This window comes from Apteryx rowi, unplaced genomic scaffold, assembly GCF_003343035.1.
Source record: "Apteryx rowi isolate R43461 unplaced genomic scaffold, aptRow1 scaffold_8, whole genome shotgun sequence".
Lineage (NCBI taxonomy): Eukaryota > Metazoa > Chordata > Aves > Apterygiformes > Apterygidae > Apteryx > Apteryx rowi.
In genome coordinates this window covers 2167478-2192258 of record NW_020451093.1, presented here as the reverse complement: position 1 = coordinate 2192258, position 24781 = coordinate 2167478, and the positions used below count along the sequence as shown (strand labels likewise).

General features: G+C 38.4%; 1 protein-coding gene across 2 annotated transcripts in view; it reads left to right on the top strand.

The window, feature by feature from the left end:
• TMEM163 (transmembrane protein 163) overlaps nt 1-24781 on the top strand; it is a 115673-nt gene that overhangs the window by 60195 nt on the left and 30697 nt on the right. For both annotated transcript variants that reach the window (XM_026089119.1, XM_026089118.1), the window contains exons 3-4: nt 7123-7166; nt 8289-8380. In XM_026089119.1, coding sequence (XP_025944904.1) covers nt 7123-7166; nt 8289-8380 — 136 coding nt within the window. The remainder of the gene's footprint in view (nt 1-7122; nt 7167-8288; nt 8381-24781) is intronic.

The following is a 24781-nucleotide window of genomic DNA, read 5'->3' as shown; positions in this document are numbered from 1 at the left end:
CTGCTTTCAACTATTGGCTCCTAAGAACTATGATAATACAAATAGCAAATTATAATAGTAATGCTTCATTCAGCATAGTTAGAAGGGAGTCAGGAGACTAAGTGAACTTTAAGACTGAACTGCTCTGCTGTTCTTTGAGATTATATCATGGTGCTGACCAGTAGGGGCAATCAATAGGCAGTCTGGGAAAATTACATTCATGCTGCCTGTGTGACAGCTAGTTCTGCGGATATTTACCCCTTAAAACTGAAGACTTCTGATGCTTCTGATCAGGCACTGATGGAGCCCAAGACAAATATAATTAAGTGGGAATTTATGTTTAATTCTTTGTATGAAACATAAAAAATAGGTTTATAAAAAGTTATGTATTTGAGACATTGAGAAATGAATGATTTAAGAAATAAAATGCTCGAGTCAGAGGTGATGATTATCATTTTTGCTAATATGTCAGCAAACTGAAAAGAATTGTTTAGATTAAACTCAAAGGAAAATCTTTGCACAAAGCCCTGAAGCTGCACTGTTTGTGTAATAAGGAGCGGGGAAGATCTTCAGCTGATAGACGCTGTTGCAGTTCACTGAAGTAAATGAAGTTACGGCAGTTTGTAGCTGCTAAGGATTTGACCATTGCAATAGATTAAAACAAAAAATATATTAACTGAATAAAAGACAAAGAATGAAAGATATTCCTGGGAAACTTTAGCACCACCGACTGGTGGTCATATCCCAGTCGGTGGCAGAACTGAGGAAACATTATCTGACTCTTAGTGCCCCATTCTCTGAATAGCATTGTGTATACCACAGCCGAATCCTCCCCAAGAGCAAACATCTCCTCATACTATTTTCTCAGTTCATTGTGCATAGAGTCGTTATCATACCTTGCAGATAGATTGAAAAATTAGCATTCTTAGGGACTACTTTACAAATCTGTTTATTGACTCTCTTGAGATCAAGATCCAGGTTTAATATATATTAAAAATGCTTCATCTTGGTGGATATATGCATAACGGTATAATGGTATTGCCCAGAACTGAGAGCCTTTACCATATTGATGTAACTATAAACTGGGAAAATGAGCTGAGGATTTTATACAGATAGATGTGCTTCAGTTTTGCCCGTGACTTTGGGATAGAAATATGGGTGTAAGAACATGATACTGAAGGATAGCACTGGATCTGCTCATGTAGCTGAGATGTCTGGCAGTCATGTCTGGGATTTCCATATGTTCAGCAGGCATTTGTAGTTACTGTGTTGATTGCAGAAATTTTGGACATACACATAAAATTCTTAAATTTTGCTCTGTGAAATTTCAGTGTGGTAGTAGAGAAGGTTCCTGGGGAAATGTATGTGTATGTGTTAGCTCTAGTCAGTATAGCTCATTACATTATTAGTGGTATTAGAGTCATGTCTCTTCTTTGCCTTCAGTTGCTGTGAGGGATTTTTTGTGGATTTTTTTAAAGTATTACTCATTTGGTTTTCTGTGCTTGGAATGGATTTGTTTTGAAATATTTATTGTAACATTAATTTTTGATGCTTTACCAACACTGGGCAATGAAAACAGACTGTGTTTCAGTTTCACTTCTGTGTTAGTACAATTTCGAGTTGCTCTGGCTTGTCGCTGTATACAACCTGCAAGATATGCATGGTAATATATGCAGAAATAAACCCCAAATTTTCAGTGCTGTTGAAGCTGCCTGCCTGATTTCTGCTACATGCAGGTCGTGCACTTTGGAGCAGTGATACTTTTTGTGCTGACATTCACGTGTGTCTCTCAGAAAGGCTAACTTCAAAGCAAGCATGATGGAGTGATTGTCCCATCAAGAGGAGATACCTGGAAATAGTTTTCCTCTCTCCAAGAGGATAAGAGGGGATTTTATGACTGATGGAGGACCTGTTTTTCTGTACCATCTTTCTCACTGGTACACAGATTTCTGTTTGGGAGAACTGGAGGCAGAGTTAGTTTACTGTCCTATTTCTTGCCTCATGTATTTGTGCAAAAAGGAGCCACAGAGCTCTCCCAACGTGGAGCAAGAACTGAGATCCTGAGGGGAACTGCTGGGTCCACGTTCTCCAGCAACACATTCTAGAAGGACTAAACCTGACAAAGGCTGCCTGGAGAGTAGGTGGCTGAAGAGTTAAATTGGAATGATTTTGTAGGGGTAGGGGCCTAGCCATATGCTTTTCCTGAGGTGTGTGGGGATGAGAATGAAAGTAACCTTATTTTGCTGAGGGTAAAAAATGTAGGAAATTGAGTATTTTTCTTTATTTGGCATTACTGTGAAGGAGGTGAAGGAATTACAGCAAAATGTGACCTATAGCTTGGCAGACTTTACAAATGGATGTTGCTGTACAGGTGGAGACAGTGTGGCTTACTGTGCTGTCTCTATTTTTAGTTTCTGACTGCTTGCAAGTTCCGTTAACAAATGCCAGGAAAATGCATTAGGATTATCTGCTTTGTTGTAGAGCTAATAAAATGCTGTCCAATTTAGCCAATAAAAAGCTAAAAGCAGGCTCCCACTGTCATGGCAGTGTAGCTGCTAAATGTATATAGTGACTCCACAGGATTTTTAAGAGACCTGCTCTGTTCTTTCCTCATTGCTTTTTTCCTTTCATTGTTCTGATTCACTACAGAGATTAGGAGTCCCTGTTTTTTCTTAATATCAGACTGTCATCTGGGAAGAACAGAACGTGTATTGAGGAGAAAGGGGCCGAGGGTTCAGCAAAAGCTCTATGATCTGTTCCTGCAGTGCTGTACGTTGCTCGTGGAGCATGGCAGCGATACTGGAGGCATAAGGACCACTGGTTATTCATCAGGCTTTTACCCAGGGGTGTCAAGTGCTTGGACGCTGAAGAGTGCTTCCCTGTAAGTCCTTTCTTCTTCAGTCATAGACTGGGACTCAGTCTGTGTCAAGCTATTTTAGTTGGTCCCCTGTATGCAGCTATTACAGATGCTTAATCTGCCATGGAGCCTAGAATCATGGAGAAACATCCCGATTAAGTTGGGCTGATTTATTGGTGAGCTTTATTACATTACTTGTCAGCTAGAGGTATTAATGTGCTTAAGACAATGCTGAAGGTGCTTTAGCATTGTTACTTGACTTGGAAAGAAAGACAAATGGGTTATTATTCCTGTTAGAAAACTCGTTAAGTAGTCAAAGAACATAAAAATACATCTTTCAATTGCTTACATTGTCATTACATCATCATTATTTATTATGGCCTTTTAACCTGCATCACCGCAACTTAGCATCCTAGGGATTTCCAAGGCCTGGTAGCCTACCAGTCTTGCTAGCTAGCAAAGAGGTTTGAGCAGATTTTTAACACCGTTGGTCCAATGATATATATTTGTTTTTAATTATGGTTTCAGATAGCTCAAGCTAAACAGATTTTGTGTTTAGTGCTGTGCATATTCACTGTTGTAGAATATATAAAAATAAAGATAGTTCTCACACTGAGGACCTTATGCTTTAAATACACCAAATGTGTCCCTTAGAGGATTCTTAAGGTCTGGCTATCTGTATATACTTTACATCCTGTAGAAATTATATATTCATTTTTAAGGGCACCACTGAGTGAATTTATTTTAAATCTGGATTAGAGTGAGGGTAAAAGCTGTCAATTTGGTAAAAGTAGAGGAGATAATTCCACTACAGAGGCAGTCTGGAAATAGAAGAGGGGAAAAGAAAAGTGTGGCTTTGAACTGCAGCATATGAAAACGATAACTACAGGAACGCTGTGAGCTCATGTGCGCATCTGAATATCTGTATTTTGTTGATGCAATTTATGCAGTTTTTGAAATGCTTTGCCTCTAAGCAGTAAAACGCATGCAATGGAAATTTGGTAGGTAGGACTTTGCAATGCATTGCAGTGTTCAAATTTGCAGCTGGAACACTCCAAATTAGTGCATGCTTGTCAAGTGGAGCTCTTGCCTGGCAAGTCTGACCAAGACATACAGCCTGTTTTTTCACCGGGGAGATGAAATGTGGAAAATCATGATTTAACAATGAGAGGGAGGTGTTAATCCATACTTACTGTTCGAATACTCTTCCGCTCTGAGAAATGGTAATCTGGATATGAATTTCATGACTTTTCTTGGTGTATTGGCCAATTGTAAGGATAAAGTCCAAATATTTGTGATACCTAGTCCAAATAGTTGTGATACCTTTGTGATGTCTTAAGTAAATAAGAAAGGGGTTGTTTATTCTAAGATTTTTAAATTGGTGTTTATACAGACAAGTGCCACAGAACTGTAGCTCACAGTTTCTGAAAAGAACAGTCAAACAATAGCAGCTCTGTTCTGCCAAGCTGTTCTAATGAATACTGAAATACCAACAATTAGATACTGCTTTTGTCAGCCAAAGATTGACAAAGTTGTTAATGAGTCTGGTTTTATAGTTCAAGTATTTTTATTTTTACCAAAATGTATTTTTCTTACCAAGTTAGCTGATATCTGTTCATGAAAGAGTGATAAAATTAATCCGGTTATGCTTTATTTGGAGCCCTCTTAAATGTTCAAACTGGAGTCCTTTTTGCACATATTAATCCAGGAGCACAGGCTCAATTAGTCCTGTTTTCACTCCACAATCTGCAGAATGTAGCAAGAAACCTAGAGCTGTTCAATGCTATAGAGTTTGCCCATAAACGTAGTCTTACTAGTAGCCTGTGACAATTACAATTTGGTGAAGTCACAGCTCCAAGTGATAACCTCTGCCATTGTTGTCTGCTTCTTCCCTAGTATTCCCCTTTTTCTCTCCATGCAGGCCACCTGCTCTACACTTTCGCACTCTCCAACAAGCACTGAGATCATCCCCTTCCTACCTGGCATACATTAGCTAGTCCCTGTCAGGCTGCAGCGAGGGCTGGTTACTCCCTAAGGGCCAGGGAGCTGAGGGGAATAACATGGCCGGCAGGCCAGCGGCCTCACCAGCCAGGGCCTGTCCCACTGCCCCCACGTGAGGTGAGCAGGGCAAGCTCCGTGGGTGGTGGTCGGGGTCAGCTGAGAGCCCAGATCGCCAGGCGAGTTGGTAAAGATGTCTTCTGTCTTCCAGGCCAATGCTTGTTCCAGCTGCCAAGCTACTTGTGGTATTGGATAATATTTCACATAACTCTTCTAAAAATTGTCGTCTAGGAGAGCCCCTGCACTCTATGGAGGAATGGTCTCTCACCAGCCTGGGGCTCTCTGCAGCTCAAAAGGAGAGGGGAGCTAGCAACCAATTTTTCTCCTAGATCCTGCCTGTGGTAACAGGCAGCAACTTCTGAGTTGAAAGCTTTGCAAAATCTGGACCTCTTGACTCACAGCAGCTCAACCACGCTGCTTGACAACACTTGGATAAACTCAGTAGGGACAGTTGCCTTTACTGAGTTTAGGGGGACATGGTGAATGCATGCTTTCCCCCCCCTCAAAAGGCAGGGGTATGCCTTTGAAAACAGAAGGGAGAGAAGTTATAGCAGGCTGTCTCATCCTCTCATTCAAGAAGTGTTAGGATGTTACAAACTGCTATTTGAGTACGAAACTTAAAATTCCAAATTTTTGATTGTTTTGACTGTTTTGTCAGTGGAGTGCCTTTTCTGTATTTTAGAGCCTGGGATTGTGACCACTGTGCTAGTAGCTTACAGTAAAAACCATCAAAAAATGCCTCCTCTATATTGCTAAAAACACCGCTCATCGTACCTGAACAAATATTATTGTAACCACAATAGGAGCTATTAGCAGTCTTTTCCCTTCAGATCTTAGGATTTAATTTGGCGTTACCTCCTCAGGCCAGACAAAAGTCAAGCATGGCAAGATTTATACAAATCATATACAGATTTGCAATGCTATCATGATGATTATTATAGTAAGTCCTATATTACAGATATGAAAACAGAACCTGGAAACCAGGAAATGTCACTGCCAAGAAAAGGATGACTTTCATGAGCTTTCAATTCTATGGTTGGTCCCGTAAGCCACATTTTTTGTGTATCAAGTCTTCACTTGTAAATACAAGGCAATAATTCCCAATATTTTACAGAATTTTATAGCATACATAAATTCCTCACCATAGTTTTGGGTATTCATTCTTTTAATTGCTGGAATTTTGGAAAAGTCTTACTGGCTGACAGGTTGGGAAGTTGCTATTGTTGCCTTGACAGTGTGGAAAAAGGAAGTTTCTTTTAACATAATATGCAGTCGTCCGCTTTCCTCTTGCTAATCTGTGTTCAGCAGTTTGCAAGAAGGAAGCAAGGTAATCAGGAATTTATGTGCTACTTAATGACTATAAACACGGCAGCATCAAGGCCATAGAAATTTGCATTGTGGTCTAAGGCTTAAGGCATGGAGTTATAATTGCTAATGCACAACTTCAGTCACTTAGAGGAATTCCAATAGCATTTTACAGGCTACGGAGTAGATGTCTTAACTTGCTATTGAAAGTTATTTTTGCTGATGCAATATTTCCTAGAATTGGGAACTGTGAGGTGATAGAATTAGGATGCATGGAATAAAATGATCTAAATGACAGTTTGTTCTAGATGCCAGTTAGCCCTTTTTTAAAGAGTCATTTTATTTCTACTGGCAGTATGCAGTCAAAATTAGAGCTGGTCAAAATTTTTCCTGACTAGTGCTTTTACGATTGGAAATTGCTGACCTGATGGAATTTGAAACATTTCTTGGGGACATGTAAATTACACTTAGTCCTATTAATAGAAAGAAGGCAATCATGGTGTTCGGATGGGCCTGCATAGTCTTCTGTCAGCCAGTTGATTGTCAAGTGGACTTTCATGTCTAGTTGGAGCATGAAGCAATTTGGGTCATGGAAAGTTTTTTGAGAGGTTGAAATTGTGGTTTCAATATGCTTTTATTCAGAACCTCATCTGAAAGGCAGTATATTCCATAAACACACAGTTTCTGAATGTTATGCTAAATTCTGAATGCATTAATGTTTTGGAAGAAAGAAAAGCCATTCTCTATCATTTTCTGTGGCACAAGGCCTTTCTCGTAGACCTTTTCTAAGTGTCATTCTAGTGGGAACTGGATGAAACTAAGCCTATGTGTTGAAACTAGCTTTACAGCTCCCAGATGAGAGAAGAGAAAAGGATCCAAGAGAAGATTTTAAATGATTCTAAATAGTATTTTCTTTTCTTTAGCTGTCTCCGTAATGAGATACAGTGCATCATCATTTGGATTTGCTGTAAGTAGAGATACAATTTCCATATTTCTTACAATTTTTATGATGTGCTATTTCTGAACATGAAGTACTATTTTTTTCCTATTATAAGTTCATGGTAAGGTGTGCAAAATCAGTGTTGGTTCAGAAAAATTATTGTTGAAGTCACACCTTGGGAAAGGATAGATAAAGATGTTTTCATTATACTTTTTCAGTTTCTGACTATGAAGTCTTATACTGGAGTTAATATCAGTACTTATATCATGTCATTGATAGATACTATCCACCAGATATGTTTTTGCTTTACAAAATTTCTCAGCTTATTCATTTTCCATGCGGATCTTGATCCAAGTTCTGAAGTTCCCTTCTGAAATTTTCGTGACTCTTTTCCTATTGAAGTCTATGGTAAAACTCCTATTGACTTTGGAATGACAGTTTTGCTCTCTAACAATTGCTGTGACTTTCCTGATTAGTGGCAGAGCAAGATATTCCTAATGACATGTAAAATGACTCAGATGAAATATTTTGGCTTGTATGAGTCTGTGGAAAGTTTGGCTTGAATATGGGGGACTTACAGTGGGACAAGCCAGTATTTTTGCAGAATTTGTAGGTGTTACCTAACATCATGTCTTCATTTACTGGAAATACAAATACAGCAATTTTGCTGATGATATAGAATAATATGTGATCTTAAATAAACTGAGATTTCAAAATAAGATAATATTTCTTTGCTCTGAAACAAAATCTTCTGCTGAAGAAAATTAATGAATTTGCAGGAGAAAGGAGTGCTTGACAGGCATTTTAAAACACTTTTTCTTTTAGAGTCTTTGAATAAAAATCTCATTAGTGTTTTAACTCTTATGGTGCCACAGTGTCGGATTGTTTTTTTGAACTTCTCCACAGGCGATGGCTTACAAACGTAAAGTTCTTAATCCCTTGATTGACTTACTGAGCTCTGAAGTATATTATTGTGCAATAATGTATGGCAAAAATGTGAAGATCAATTTAATGAATGTAAATCCTACTTTCATTAAAATGGTATCTTTGAAGCTGCTTTGTGCCTGTGCAGCATGATGATAAATGCATTGCTGTAAGTGCAGGGCACATTAATGGCCCACAAAACAATTGACTCTGTATCTCTTTCAGTTTGATGCTACCCTGGATGTTTTGTCATCAGTGATAGTTCTGTGGCGTTACAGCAACGCAGCTGCTGTACATTCTGCACACAGGGAGTACATGTAAGTACACTTAATTACTTTTGGCTTTGATAGAGGCCTGCAGAGCTTTTGCTGTCAAGCTGTGATGTTACAGATTCCAGAGCTTGGACAAAAACATTCTGTCATGTCAGCAAGTAATCATTCCTTATGTCCATTTACTGCTTGATCCCGAACATGGAGCCTTTACTTGGGCACACCTCCCTGTGAGGGGATCTTTTTCAGCCAAGATGGTAATAGTTAGGGCTTTGTGGTTTTTCCCTTGCAGTGTCTGTATCAAATGAGCTGTATTTGCAATATGTAATGGATTTGTGCGTCTCTTACTTTTCATTTTACTAGATTATTCTCACCAGACTATGCTTTTAAAATAGATGCTTGTATTATACTTGTGCTTCCCTTAACAAGATTGGACCATAAATTTTAATGTTGAATCCCTGCTCTTTGAATCTAAAGCACTTCAGGTTTTTAGTGATATTATCAGAAGTTGAGGTTGCAGAACACCTGATAAAATTGAGCCTCTGGTGGTGACATGATAGTTGGATGACATGTCTATTATTACTACTGTACAGAGACAGATGCACACTGTTTTGTTATGGAACTACTGCTGTTTTGATAAGTAAGGGTATATCAATAGTTGCATGTCTTCTTTATGGAAGAAAGTATATGCTTGCAAAGCAAGCGTATTTAATGATTGTTATGTGAATGATAAGGAAAAAATTCTTCTTTAGTCAGCCGTGCAATATTTATCACAGTGGAAATTATATTCTGCACCATTTCATTTTGTAGCATTTCTATTGGCAATGCATGTGAGAGCTGAGAAGATCAGGTGGAGATTGGCTAAGGAATTGTTTCAGCTAGTGCATAAAAAGGAGCTTTACCTCCTACACAAATTTAGGGTATATCTAGATGGAAAATTGTAGTGCAGTGTGGAGTTCAGCATAATCTCAATTTATCTGCTTTGTTCTTGTTATGTGCCGCCATAGCTAGCAGTACCCCATCTGGCTTGTTTGAAGGTAACTCAACTGTCTCTCTGAAATAGACTGCAATTTTGAAATACAGGGTGATACAGCAGCTTTTATCCTGAAACACCATTAATGTAGTCCCTTCCTCAGGATGGGAAACCTGATGAGACTGTGCTTTTATATAACTCTCAGGATCAATTAAAAAAAACAGAAGGGACTAAAACTTGTCTTTATGGTCCCTACCTAAAACCTAAGAAAACAGTAAGCAGTATTTTTCAATGCAGCAGCTTGCCAGTGCTGTGAATTCCTCTCTGGCAGGGTTCCATACATAATAATTTGGAATTAAAGGCCACAGAATACTAATGTAGCATTGATTCATAAAAATAAATCCAGAAATATTTGATTAAAATTAGTTTTCCTGCAGACATTTGGGCATCTTAACAGACATTTCCTGCATATCTCACTTTTGTGGGCGTCCACAGAGATCCTCATCAACATTTAATTAACATACTTTTGAAATCCCCTTCTGCTGAGCTTTTTCAAGTGAACCTTATAAAGTACTTTATGGAGAGAATAAATCCCAATACAAAAGAAGAATCAGCATATCCCTATGGCTAAGCCAGCAAAGTGAACAAGCAAAGTGGCAAACGTATTTTCCTGCTTTTTATGCTCATTTTTAATTTGCTTTCATATATTCCCTCTGCTTTTCATAAGGCTAAATTAAGTCAATGAATTACTTGCCATGCCCTCTAGTTGAAGACAGCTAAGGTTACGTGATGAGATCAGTATTGAGTGAAAGAACATTACCATATGCTGGGAATATTAATCACTGGATAGGCAATCTGGTTATCTCCCAGTTTCTAAAACTGACAAGAGAATCATAGTATAGATGAGCAAAGAGGTGATTGTATCTGTTAAGACAGTTATTAATTGTGTCAGATTTTTGAGGGAGGCACATTTATAATTTCCTCTTGTGTTTAATCAATATCTTGCTTGAAAGGCTGCATGTAATTATTTTTTGTCTACTTTGGGGAAAGTTGCATGGCTCCTCTTGGCTGCTTACTTATCTTGTAAATAATCTTTGTATCATATGTGTCTATAACTACACCTGTTCTTTCACAGTTCTTGTTTTCTGTGTGCCAGTGCCTCAGTGGGGAAGTCTGCTCTCAGACTCCTGGACAGTTTGGTGGAAATTCATGTAGGTGCTTAAGTCATGCTGTGCATTATTCATGTTTCTGTGTGCCTAGACATACTTTGCCTTAGCATGGGAGCTACATGCCTGTGCAAAACTCTGGGTTTTCATTGATGCATTACTGCTATTTACCAGAGTAAGGTGTACCAGAGCGTGTTCAGTTTAATTCTTCATTTGTAGCTCTCTTTTATTGATTTAAATATTACATTTGTATGGGTGTTCTAACATATCTGAAATTAACCCATATTCCTGTGCTCCTTGACAGGAGCTAAGTGCAATTGCCAATAAATTATGTATTGCAAATTTATAAAAATTCCTATTTTATACACTTGACAGCAAGAGATTGATCCAAAATCTTTTGAAATCAGTGGAAAGCCTCTCATTGAGGTCAAAGTTAGATCCACTGTTAGACTTTGTTGAGAGAGAACATAAAGTTACAAATTAAAAAAAAAAAAAACAGAAAAAGATATAGAAAATACAGCCTGACTCATGATGCACTGTGAATTAAATACTTATAATAAAATGCTAAGATATAAAAGAACTGTGTAATCTGTCTTGAGAATATAGCCATATGGAAGTTAGAGATGCAACATTTCATAAGCTGGTACTCAGAATGAACAGCATATATCAACTCAATGTGCCAAGTTCTGTTAAGTTGAACCCATGCAATTCCATTTGACTTCAGGGGGATTGTAGTACTGTAGCTGGCATGAAAATTTGCCCCACAGAGTTTAACTGATGTTGTTTCATTTTTACTAATTCATTTGATGTCTCTAATTTTCTGGAACAAGATGAGAAGTTACTTTTTCACTGTACATGTGATTGGAGATGGACAGAGCACATCTTTGCTGATTCTTTTGATGATTCACATGCAGTAACTACACAATATGTTTAAACTCAACCTTTGGGATCCATCTTTTCTGAAAATTCTTTGATGGTGGCGGCCTAAAAAGCTGAAGCTTGCTGGCAGGCTTCTGAAGTCTTATTGATAAAGAATTTTTCTTAAGTCATCATGAAAAGATATATCTAGCTGGGCTCAAGGTGTGTCTTAACTTGTAATGACTTTTTTTTATGCTTTATTTTGTAAATATATCAAGTAGCTTTGAAAATATAATCAAAATTCACATAAATCAGGTGAAAACCACTATAAGATTGTAAGACTTACGAGACACTGCTTCATTCTGTCTAGTCAGCTCATTAATGGAAGGATGTAGGAGTGGGCTGAACATCTGATATGTTTGTGACTGGTACTTTTGGATTGTTTCCCACTTCACCATCTTTCTGTTTTGGCAGTCAAGTAAAGGAGGATAAAATCTCTCAACAGGCTAATACATTCCTTGTATATTTGAATGGTAGTCGAAAGAATCATAGATCTTGAGGAAATGCAAGAATTAGGAAGGACTACAGATACCTGGGAAGAGAGTTTGAGTATATGATTCATGAGTGCTAGATTTGCTCAGCATGATTTCCTGTGTCGCAAATAAACATACAGGGAAGTTAGAAGTGTTGAACAAATCATCAACAAAACAATGATTGAGAAATCCAAGAAAGAAGAGAGGGCTGAACAAAAGATGAAAACTGTGACCAAAGTAAAGTTCTTGCCATTCCCTGTTTTTCTTCATGAGAGGAAAAGGTAACAGGAAGGAATATGCTCTGATGTACTTGATTAAACCAGAGACTGCAGAAATATAATAGAGCCTCTACCTGTGTACTTTGGGCATGGTGCATCTTACTGCTTCTTCATGATGAGAGAATTTATTGGCAGTGCTGTGCCTATAGACTTCATACAGAATTGTAGTATCATAGATCGGTTGAGGTTGGAAGGGACTTCTGGAGATCATCTAGTCCAGCCCTCTGCTCTAAGCAGGGCAAACTAGAACATGTTGCTCGGGACCTTGTCCAGTTGGGTTTTGAATATCTCCAGGGATAGACACTCCACAACCTCTCTGGGCAACTTGTTCCAATGTTCAATCACCTTCACAGTAAAAAAAAAGGTTTTTTTTTTAAAGTTTAAATGGAATTTTTCACATTTCAATTTGTGCCTGTTGCCTCTGTTCCTGTCGCTGGGTGCCACTGAGAAAAGTCTGTCTGTGTCTTCTTTGCTGGGGGTGCACTCTGACCCATCATCCGGGTCATTAATGAAGATGTTAAACAGTATTGGTGCCAGTATCGATCCCTGGGGGCCAGTCACCACTAGCGACTGGCCTCCAGCTGGACTTCGTGTTGCTGATCACAACCCTTTGAGCTCAGCAGTTCAGCTAGTTTTTCTGTCCACCTCACTGTCCACTTATGTAGCTTGTACTGCATCAGTTTGTCAATGAGAATATGGTGGGAGATTGTGTCAAACGCCCTACTAAAGTCAATATAAACAACATCCATTGCTCCCCCCTCTTCCACCAAGCCAGTCATCTCACTGTAGAAAGCTATCATATTGGTTAAGTGTGATTTCCCCTTCATATATCCATGCTGACTACTCCCAATCACCGTCTTGTCCTTCATATGCTTGGAAATGGTTTCCAGGATTATTTGCTCCATCACCTTCTCGAGGATCGAGGTGAGGTTGACTGTCCTATAGTGCCCTGGATTCTCCTTCTTTCCCTTCTTGAAGATAGGGGTAATTTGCCTTCTTCCAGCCTCAGGAACCTGTCCAGATCTCCGTGACCTTTCAAAGATTATTGAGAGTGGCCTTGCAATGACATTGGCCAGCTCCCTCAGCACTCATGGGTGCACTGTCTCAGGTCCTGTGGACTGGTGTGTGTCCAGTTTGTTTAAATGTTCTCTAACCTGATCCTCCTCTACAGAAGGTAAGTCTTTGTTGCTCCAGGTTTTCCCACTTGTCTGAGACCTGGAATTCCAGAAGGCAAATCTTACCAGTAAAGATTGAGATGAAGAAAGCATTGAGTGCCCTGCCTTTTCCATGTCCTTTTTCACCAGGGCCCCTACCCCATTCAGCAGCAAACTCGCATCTTCCCTAGCCTTCCTTTTGCTGCCGATGTGCCTGTAGAAGCCTTTCTTGTTGCCCCTCATGTCCCTTACCAGATTCTTCCTTTTCTTATATGAGTTTTTTCAGGAGCTTCTTGTTCATCCTTGGGTCTCCTGCTGCATTTGCTTGATTGTGTGCTTGTCAGGATGGACCATTCTTGAGCTTGGAGAAGGTGATCCCTGAAAATCAACCAGCTCTTCTGGACACCTTTTCTCTCCAGGGCCATATCCCATGGGATTCTTCCAAGCAGATCATAGCACCTGGACAGAAGCACCAGAACCTTTTCGTTCCAACCACTCTCTCGAATCATTCTCCTCTTAGGAAGTTGTGCCAGCAGTAGATTTAGTCACTGAAAATGGGATGTCACCAGGTGAACTTGTCCAGCTCTTAGCTACTTGATAGTCTTGCTGATCAATGTAGCTTGCAAACCTTTGATGAATGTCTCTGGGCTGGCCTGGCTTTCACTGGTGCAAGCACAGGAGGTTTAAAACACAGATTTGGCTTTGGAACAGCAGGCTTAAAACACAAATTTGGCTTTGGGATAACAGTCTTTTGATGCATGTTTTTGTTTGTGAAGTTCTGCTACCGGTCTGTGTAATCTTCATCAATTCAGGAATCTTCCTCAAAAGAACTGAGCAACTGTTTGAGCCATTACCATAACTCTTATGAACATGAGACAAGAACAACAGTTATTACAGCAAGGTTATGTATTTGAATATGTACTTAAATAAAGCCCAGAAATATGCAAACTACGTCAGTGAAACACTTGTATGCAGTTGTCCATTAATCAAAGTAAATATTTCTTTGCTGGCCAAAAAAATTTGGCATGTCATTCTGTACATTTTGTTACATCTTGCCAATTCAACTTCTTACCTAAAACAACAGTTGGTCTCGTGGGAAAAAGACAAAGTGCAGATTTACTGTTTTCTCTGTATCTTAAGCTGTCATCAGTTTGTACAGTTCCTTTCAGGAATGGTTTTCTGAGGTTACTTCTTCCACTCCACTTACTGCTGCATCTTCTACCTCTCTAACAAGTAGATACTATGGATAACCCACAGATTTAGAAGGTCTCTGAATGGTCCTTCGACTTTGCTGAAGCTGCTTCTATATATTGCCATATATAGAAGAATCAGCTCAGATTCTCAGTGGTTTGCAGTTTTTCTATAGTTTGGGTTTAACTTCATTGAAATTGAAGTGGTAACAGCGGTTTTAGGTTAAAAAAAAAAAGTAAATAGCAGCAGAAATAATTTCTTTATAGAAGACTGAAGCATTAGGGACCTGGAAGAATGTCTCATGAAAGGTTGAAATAGTAACTAGGTGTGCAGCCAAAGGACAACTTTTTGATCTGATAAATTCAGGGATGAAAGACTGAAGGACTTGGATATGAGTGATAGAACTATGTTTGAGGAGATGGTGAGAAATACCACTGAAAAAGGAAAGCTTGAGAAAACAGAATAACAAAGCTTGGGCTCACAGCCTTGTGAAAAAGCTGTCTTACAGAGCTTTTTATGTACAGTTGGCTGGAAAAGATTTGAAACTAGGAACAAAGGAACCATCTCCTCTTTGATTCCTCCTCTGTTCAGGGAAACAGGACTTTGCTCATTCTAAATTAACAGAGTGCTGGCAGCCTGCTCGGGTCAAATGGAGTAATACTGCTTTTTAGGTTATGAAGCAATAACTCCATTGTTACGTTGCAGAGCCGCAGCCTTGAGTTTCTCTGCAATGGCAGCAGGGGCTGATTGTCTGCTGATGCCCTTAGCATCCATTGCTCTTAGGATTTTTTTGGCTAATGGGTTTTGTCTGGGCTTGTATTTTGGTATTACAAAAACTAGCTCTGTGCAGCATATTTAACATTGTGATTCTTGACAGTTGCAGCTGGTGTTTATTATGTATTACTTTGTTGATGATACCGAGTTAAATTCTGTGTTTCCAAAGAACCAGTCTGTCAACATCTTTTTTAACCCAGTGCCAGAGTAAATAGGAAACCTTACTCATAATTAGCATGCTGCCATAAAGCCAAGAGCAGAAAGCTCACATTTCTTGGACTGTTTTTTTTGATTGCACGTGTCAGACTCCAGCTATTCCTACCTTTATTACTGTAATGAGAAAAGTGAATTGTATCATGGGCAAATAATTGATAATGAACTCATAGCGCTCAGTGTTGCTATGGCATACCTAATGAATGCAGATAAGTCTTTTATTCTTATATTGGTGAAGCCATCATCCAAAATATTGGCTGTGGTATTAAAATAATAGGAATTAGACAGAGTCCTGTGTGTCAAATAAGGGTGCAGATATCTGTCATACCTCTACTTGCTGCTGAGAAAGCTTTTTGCGACGTGAAAATAGACATTCCTATCCTCAGTGGGGAAATATCTTATTCTGGAATGCTCTTTCTTTACGATAAGATGATACTTTACTTGGAACAGTAGGTGGCTTAAATTATCTCTGTTCCTGCATTTATTTTGCATAGCTTTTCTTGCCTTATGCTGTATTTAAAAACAGTGGATCAAGAATTGGGAAGGTCTTGCAATCTTTGCAGCTTTGCTGTTAGATGGTATTTAAAATCTTTGCTATGTGTCAATTTACCTTTCATCTCCATACATTATACCTCAGCTGTGGCAGCTAGATTTAATCTTATCAGAGTGCTTGTACCCACTGGTCAAATGAAAAATGCTTCCACTGAGAATTTGATTCTTAATACGTTCTTAAATGTTATGGGCAGAATGAACTAGTATTTTCAACTATTTTGACATCTAGAATAGCACAAACTTAAGAGTTTGATCCAAGAATTCCCAGCTTCAGTTAGAGCTAAAACCAATCTCTTAGAAAGATACTTGATACTTCCTTAGGGGCTGCAACAATTAGAAAATCTCCCACATCCTTCAGTACTCTATTCCCGTGTTTAATTAAGCTCACTGATTAAGAAATACATCTTATTTCTGATCTGAATATATCTGGCTTCAGCTTATGAGCACGCAGTTTTGTTGTGCCTTTTTTTCTGTTTGATGAAAGAAGAACCTGGTGGTGGTTCATTGTGATTTTCAGTTGTCGGAGAACTTCTCCAGGAATCCAGTGTAATGAAGGGAGGAAGAGAAGGATATTGTTCTCACAGCTTTCTAGGACTTTACGCAATAGGGGTGAAATTTATGGCTATGTAACAGTATGATACGGCAATTAGGATGCTTAAAAGCATCTTATGAAGTGAACAATATCCACAGCCTTTTCAGAGTACCCTAGACTTACCAGGCTACTATTCCCTTCCTTTGGTTTCTTTAGGTCCTGGGAACATACTTTCTGTCAGTTATCTTTTCACAGATACAGAGGGCTGTGGGTAAGTGCTGGTCTTCAAGGTTAACCAGCAGCTTTGGCATTCTTTCCCAGAATACGCCTTGTTTGCAGTTTTTGGTCAGGAGTAACCTCTTCAGGTAAATGGGGCAGGGCAGCAAGTAGACATATCAGTGTCGTAAATGCTCCCACAAACCAGTGGATGTTTAGCTAGAAGCACACAGCTTTTAACAAAACAATTTTTCTTTTATAAGTGCATATCTTCTTAGGCATGTGACCTTTGGAGAAGCCTATTAAGCGATCAGAAACCTTTCCCAGTTGCTTAGTTACCTTCTCTTCTGGAATTTAGACTTGGGAAACTGGTCTGCCTAGAGCAGCAGCCAGTTCTTTCTCTAAGTGTGCTCTGTTTAAATGGAAAGTTGACTGCTGTTGTTTCTATACCAGGTGCCAGAGCCTTGGTTTTTTTTTCCCCTGTAATTCCATGGTTTTAGACCAATGTGAGGACAAAAGATAGCAGGCAAGATAAAGAAGCCTCATGGTAAAAATAGAGTTTGTAGCCTGACTGAGATAGGCTGAGAGATCCCATTTCAAACAGAATTGACATTCAATACATTCATTCAATACATTCCTTAAATTTTCACAGCTATGTTATCAGTGTAGTATTTTTCAGGGAGATGAAAATTGTTTTAAAGGATGTGAGGAATAAAACAAATTAGAGCAAACATAAATCACCCCAAATTACTGGAAAGATTGTGACACAGTGGGGACTTTGGGTTTCTATTCTGCCTAAAATTACATAAGTACTGCTAGCTAAAAATGTAATTCATCTCTCAGGTTTAGTGAAGCAACAAGAACTGGATTCAAATACCTTGGAAACCCTTCCAGAATTGAAAAACATGAGTTTTAATTCCCCAGTGAAAAATCTGGGGAAATTAAATTCCCCATCTTGTATGTCCATGATGAGCAATGCTTTCCCCTAAAAAGCACTGAATCTGTGTACAAAGCAGAAAGCGTACTTAAGGGAGAATGATTAAGTAAACAGCAAGAATAAAATCATCTGTACAACGCTACGTAGAGTAAGCAGACACCCACCCTGAAAGTATCTTAAGCAACTGTCCTTTGCTGTAGTGTTCCCCTTGTCAATATAGATATCTTACGGATAAATATTCCTTTGACACCTCATTCTCCTGAATTTATTTTCTAGTGCAACTCATTTTTGTTAGCTAGGGGGAATACAGATAGGTACATAGCATTCCTCTTTAGTTCCTAGGGAAAAATGTGTGGCTGCATGAAATGATACCTTAGTACTCTGTGCTGCATTACTCGTTCTAATCTTAAATTCGCCTTTGCTCTATTATCTCTTGTGTCCAAATCAAGGGCACTCCGGAGCCTTCATCGCACCAGTGATTTTAGCTTTGTGGGTGGTCTCTGGAATTGCCCTTTTTTTACTATGCTCTGCAAATTCTGTAACGAGCCATCACCATCAGCATCTCTTGCAGCGCCGTGTCTGCTGGCTAAAGGAAGCTGGCAGGTCTGTGTGGCTGGTGAGCAAATGTGAGGGCTTGGTTGATGCTGAATTAGCGTGAAGACTTCTTGCTTACTGAGAAAATGTAATGACAGGTGGCAGCCTGGAACAAAGTGAACTTCTCTTTCTAAAGTGATCAAAACTTCTTTTCCTCTCTTGCTTATGTTCAGATGACACTGCTTAAGAATATATACCCCAGTTTTTTGTGATGGGCTATTTGTCATGCCTTACTTAAGTTACGTTAAGTATATGTGTATTATTTTTAGGCATGCAATACGGGGATCATCATGTTTCCTACTTCTGCACCCAAAGCTAAAAAGAATTGGAAATAACCTTTCATGGGAAAAAATAGCTCTGTCATACTGCCAGGTTAGGTCTGACCCTTCTTTTTTTTTCCCTCTGATTCACAATAAGACAGCATACTGATCTCTATGATTGCAAGGTATTTTCTATCTTGGTTCACAGTAAGAAAAAAATTAAGTTTTTCAGTATTGGTACTGTATTTAAATTGTTATGTGCAGATTGGCTCTGCTGTATTAATTAGCCCTACTAAATGAGCACTGTCTATTTAGGTAGTGTTGAATGAAAATAGTCCTCTCAATTCAGACCCAACAGTATCAGTCACATCTGAACAAACTGTGGATAATTTTATCCATGCCTTACACAGGAAAGAGTTTTGATGCACAGATGGCAAAATCCACACCTACCCACAGTTAAGGGCAAACCTTTGTGGCTGGAGGAAAAACTCTTTTGTAAAGAGTGAATGAAATAAGTAAGTGATCTGGAAAAATGTCAAATGTGTAGAGATTCCCTACAAACTGCGAATAGCTCTGAACTGGACTCACAGTTCTTGTTCAGTTCTAAACCACCATGAGTGGGACCTCATGTGACACATGCACGTTCCTATGACCAGTGGAGTATAGTTCAGAGTTTGCAAAATAAGTGTTCCCCTAGGCTTGGATATCTATTTTATAGGAGAAGAAATACAGCTTCTTTTTAACCATGCTCAAAATTTCTAAAGCATTTTTTCTCTAAAATATTTAGCCAAATACTACATCCAGGTACAGTATTGGGTACAAGTTTTAGAGTTGCTTCCCTAGGCTGACTTATTAGGCTACATCATTTCTACATAAATCCATTATCCTATATTCAGGAAAAGAAAAACAGTCAAGCAGTCATAAACTTTGCTCTTACCCAGGCAGAAATGCATGTGTGCATACATTTATATACACACACACAAAATCCTCACACGTAGAATTTATATTAAATATGAAATAGCAAATGTATATATTTATACATTCTAAAATCTGTTTCTAAAAGTGTGGCATCTGTAGACTTGGCAATGATTTTACTGGAGCTAGATCCAAAATCTATTGAATTGATGAAAGTCTTTCCTTTGACTTCACTGGTAGTTTATTAGGCAGTATTTGTGTATATTGCCTAGTATTCACACATATATACTAGGAGTATAGTGTTGTCTTTTACTGGAATTTAGTAATCGCCATAAAAATTAGTATTACTGAAATTCTCATAAGGCTTTAATTTCCTTCTTCAGAGGAATGAAAGAAGCTCTGATAACCTCTTTCAGCTGTTCAGGCTAGGAACATGATCATCACTTCACAAGCCCTGAGGATGATTATAAAGCAGGCGTACCATAAGTACAATTGTACAGTCTGTACAGACCCGGAAGCAGAAAATAGGCTGTAAGAGTTTTCAAAATCTTGTAAGTTGTAGACATTTCAATAAACTTTTATTGACAGTTATTTAATACCTGGAAAATCAAATTATTTATGGAACTTTTGCCCTAGTTCATCTCCATGTTTTTAGAGGATGTAAATACCCTGGTTTCCAGCAAGTAGTAAAACTCCTGAGGATAATAAAAGTTTTAAAAGGTCTATAGCATTTCCAGCATGAAATGAATCTCTAGCATGGCTCACCTGAATCCTCAAATATAAACAGCATTTCCCCTGTATTTTATAGAAGATGAGGTAAGACAATGTGATGATAATATTGTACATTTTCTAGTACAATAATTGAGAAGTTTGCTTTCAGTGATGATTTGGAATATTACTTAAATTAATCCTATTTGTTTCATAATCTTTTTTTTTTTTTTTTTTCTTCCCCATGTCGAGGAAAAGCCGTGTCTGTAATAGTGCTGATCCGGATTCTAGCAGTGGGAGGGAGAGCATGGAACATAGGCAATGAGCAGCGAGCCCACTTACTTCCTGTGCATTTTGCAGTGTTGCTGTTCCCTCTTCACTCTGCAACAGGCAGGTGTAAACACTCTGGACAGCTGTGATTCTGTATAGTTTGGTGTTCAAGCCCTCATCAGTAACTAAACCTGGTAATGAATAAGCTACACCACAAGCATAAGCAAGCAATACAGCCGTCTAATTGGACACAAAGTTTCAGCTCTAGCTGTAGAGCAGGAGAATAAAGCAGGGAAGCTAGACTAAGGCTGACATGACATTATCTTTTGCCAATATATTACAGTAATACACCACAGTGGCTAGTCGTGGTTCTTTTTAGTAGAGTAAATTCTTTAATGGGTTTATGAGGCAGATTTTACAATCTTCACGGTTCTGGATATCATCCTAATAAAGCCTATAGCTAGAATTCTCTCTTCTCTGCAGTATTGCAACATGGGCATCAAGGAACAAATCCTCATGAACAGCTGCATCGTAGTTCTAGTGTCTGTTTTTAAAATAATTGGCAACAGAGCTGTGCTTAGGGCATAGTGTGCAGTTGGTCCGAACAGTCTGTGTCCTCTTCCTACTGAAGAAGAGTTGTGGATCTTGGGAGCATGTGGGTCGCAGCAGAGATTGGGGAAAGAGAAGACAAAGAAAAGCTCTCACCTGCAACATCCCAGCCTTCCCTTAGCTGCCAAAATGCCAGCAAACCAAAATGACCACTCTCAGCCCCTTCCGTCCAAAATGTCCTCTGACTTTTTCCCATCCTATGTTCTTTACCCACTGACTTTTCTCAGTCCTCTTCCATTTTCTCTATCCTGCTCCGTTTCATCTCCGTCAGCTGGAACCTACTGATTTGCCACCACAAAATAGTTTGTTGGTGACCAGAAGATGAACTTTTTTCCACTAAGTTCTCATTCTTTGAGTATCAGCATTCAATTTTTCCTATACTTTTGGGAAATCTTGGGCTGGCTCTGACTGGAATTTTATACTTAGCTACTATAATCAGACTGCAAGTGCTGTCATAATACAAATATTAAATGAGGGTAGGCCTATCTCTGTTTAAACAGGCTAATAGCCTTCCTGTTGTCAGGAAGAAGATGTGTTACAGAGGAGCTGTGGTACAGATTATTGTAAGCTCCAGGGTACTAATTAAGGAGCATTCACAGAATGGAATTTGTATTTCATTACAGGAAGAAAGGATGAAAACAAGAGTAGCAGCAAAATGAAGAGGAGAAGAAGTGCTCCTCTAGTGTGGCTAGACATAGAAGATGATTCAGAAAAATGTAGAGAGATACAGAATTAGAAAGTAAATTAACACTGTACTTTCAAAAATATTTTCCTAACTCCTGATGTAGTAGAAACCTCTTGGGCCATTGTCTTGCAGCATTGTGCCATATGACTTCCCCTACACGATCCCATACATGGTCACTCGCTCTGTCACCCACTAACACTAAAATCCTTTCAAATTATATGGAAACAAGAATCAGCACATTTGTGATTTTTATTAAATTAATTAGTTTTATCTTTTTTTTCCCCTTTAAACCCCAGAGGATTTGTTAGTGGTTTATACAGAGATTAAATCCTGTATCCTGCATAAAATTGATTTGTTCAGCTTTGCTGAAAAAGCTCATGTTATTCCTGGGCTTAGAGCTCATATTGCACATATTGGCCTGCAGCACATTTTAATACTGACTTACAGTTCCTTGCAAAGTTACAGTTTTAACACTGCTTCTTAACTCCAGCAGTGAAAACGGCCTGTAGAGATTTTAACATCTCCCTTTCTGTGGGCTGTTTGGAGCCATTAGTGCTGAAAGATCTTGACAGAGCCTGCAGAGATAAAGATTTCATGAATAAAAATTCATAGGATCATAGGATAATTCAGGTTGGAAGGGGCCTCAGGAGGTCTCTAGTCCAATCTCCTGCTCAAAGCAGAGTCAGCAATGAGAGCAGAATAGGTTGCTCAGAGCTCTAGTCGGGTCTTGAAAACCTCCAGGAAGGGAGACTGCACAACCTTTCTGGGCAAAGTCTTCCACTTGTTCTCCTGGTGGAAAAGTCATTTCTTTTTGAAAAATCTATCACGTTAAGATTCTTAAACACCCCCCCCCCAAAAAAAAAAATAAAAAAAATCCAGAATTAAAATAGAGTATACTGGCTCTTGGAAGATAACAGAAATATATGTAGTGAATAGGAGTATTGTCATTTATTTATAGTATCATAACAGACAGAGAAACTAAAAGCCTGTTTTGATGGCAGCTTTGCAACATACAAGAATATCGTTTCTACCTGAAGACGAATATTAGTAGAAAGTCCAGTGTTTATAATTACTTTTCTTTTGGTTCTCTTTGTCATGTTCCACTTAGTAGCTCTACTGAAATTATTATGAATGTTTTATGTGAATAAGGTAAGCAAGGTTCTTTACACTGGAAAGTGTAAAGGTAATCAAAAAACCCCAAGTAATCCAAGTAATCAAAAAAATGAGGTGATCCAAGGTACAGCAATGGATGAAGAAGATTGGTGAGCAGAACACCGTATGAAAAGAAGAAAGAAGATGAAAAGAAGAAAGAAGAGAGTCATATTGATTGAAACATTATGCAAGTAAGACAGTTAAGGAAAGCTTTGGGCCTGATTCAGGTTGAGTAGTGTATACTGTCTCTAAGGAACACCTGAAGTATTTACACATTAGTACCAGGAGCAAAGACCACAAAATGCAGATCCTTAAGCTAGTGATGTAGGATGTGAAACTCAGTATTATTGGAGAAAATAAAAATGAGGTGAGATAGCAGTAAGAGCTGACTTACCATCTGATACCAAGAAATACCATCTGAAACTGATGATTCTATTATTGCTTGTTGTATTATTTAGAGCCAAAATAACAAAATCATTTAATTATACATATCATTGTTAAATAGGGAGGGAGGTTAGGTTTTTAATATTGCATTTTAGATGTATCATATGTTAACAGAACTGGGAAGTAATTAGACTGCTGCTGACAATTTTGTTTTATTCCACATAGCGTCATTAAATTTCATGGACTATTTTAATGAACCTGAAGTATGCTGGTAAAAATCGTTCCTGGATGTAAGAAAGACATTACCAAGTATATCAGAATCTTTTCCCTCCATGCCCCTGGCCCAAAACAACTGTGTCTGTGAGCTGTTAAGTGAAAGTTAAAATGTTTTTACAGAATGTGTTCATATGCATCACTAATTTTTTCTGAATCCTTAATTCTATTGCATCACTTCTGCTGCTGTTAGAGCAGATTGACTTGAGAGGAGTAATTACCCATGGCTTCATTACAAACGCTCATTGGTACTGTGTCATTGTGTTCCCTTTGCCAGCAAGATAGTGGGGTGGTAATGAAGAAGGGAGTCGTCTTGCTGTGGGTATTTTATAGCAGTCAACTGATTTGAGAAAAACTGTTCTCAGTCACCCTTGAGAAGCTTAGTCCAGATCTCTTTTGAGGTAGTATATAGCAGGGTTTTTCTCTTTGGCTATATATGTACCATTTTATTAGTTTTATTTATTTATTTATTTATTACAAAATATTATAAAGTAAATAGCTGAGAGTCTAAATCTGCAGCCTTGATTCAGGTTGACTGCTGCTTACACAGATGAGAAATCCCATTGGCTCTAATGAGTCTTCTCATGAAAAGAGTATGGCAAGAGATGCAGAAGGTAAAATTGCTTTATTACTTTGAAGATTAATCACCACAGAGATCTGGGGAAGGTTGGTATTTAGTTCTGTGATTGAAATAATACAGATTTTTACTCCTTTCACTCCCTATAGAGAGTTCTAACAAATAATTATGAATGCAAGACACCGTTAAAGACAAATCCACAAATTAGAAGGGTGTTTTGCTGTGTCTGCTTGATGAAAATGACTTGGATAGTGGCATCTTCTCTCCTAAGGAAATTAATTTTGTGATAAGAAGGAAAAAATTTTTGTTTGCTAACTTACTAATAGTGGCTCAAATTTTCACAATTTGTGGAGATGGAAAACCCTGAATCTTAGTATATTTTGTATCTACCTGTTTAAAAGCCGTTAACATATGTAAAATAGCAACTTGTTGATGCAGGGAAAGACTATCAGATGCCTACAGTGATGGATTTTCTTTTATAATTTCCATATGAATTGTGAGAATTTGTCATCAAAATGAAGAATTGTGTCAATTAGAGCTTAGTACAGGGAATATGTTAAGGGAAATGAGGTAGCAGCTGGATGTTTTGTAATACAGTTACACTGATCTCCAGATGTTGGCTGGTGTGACTGCAGGCATCCAGGA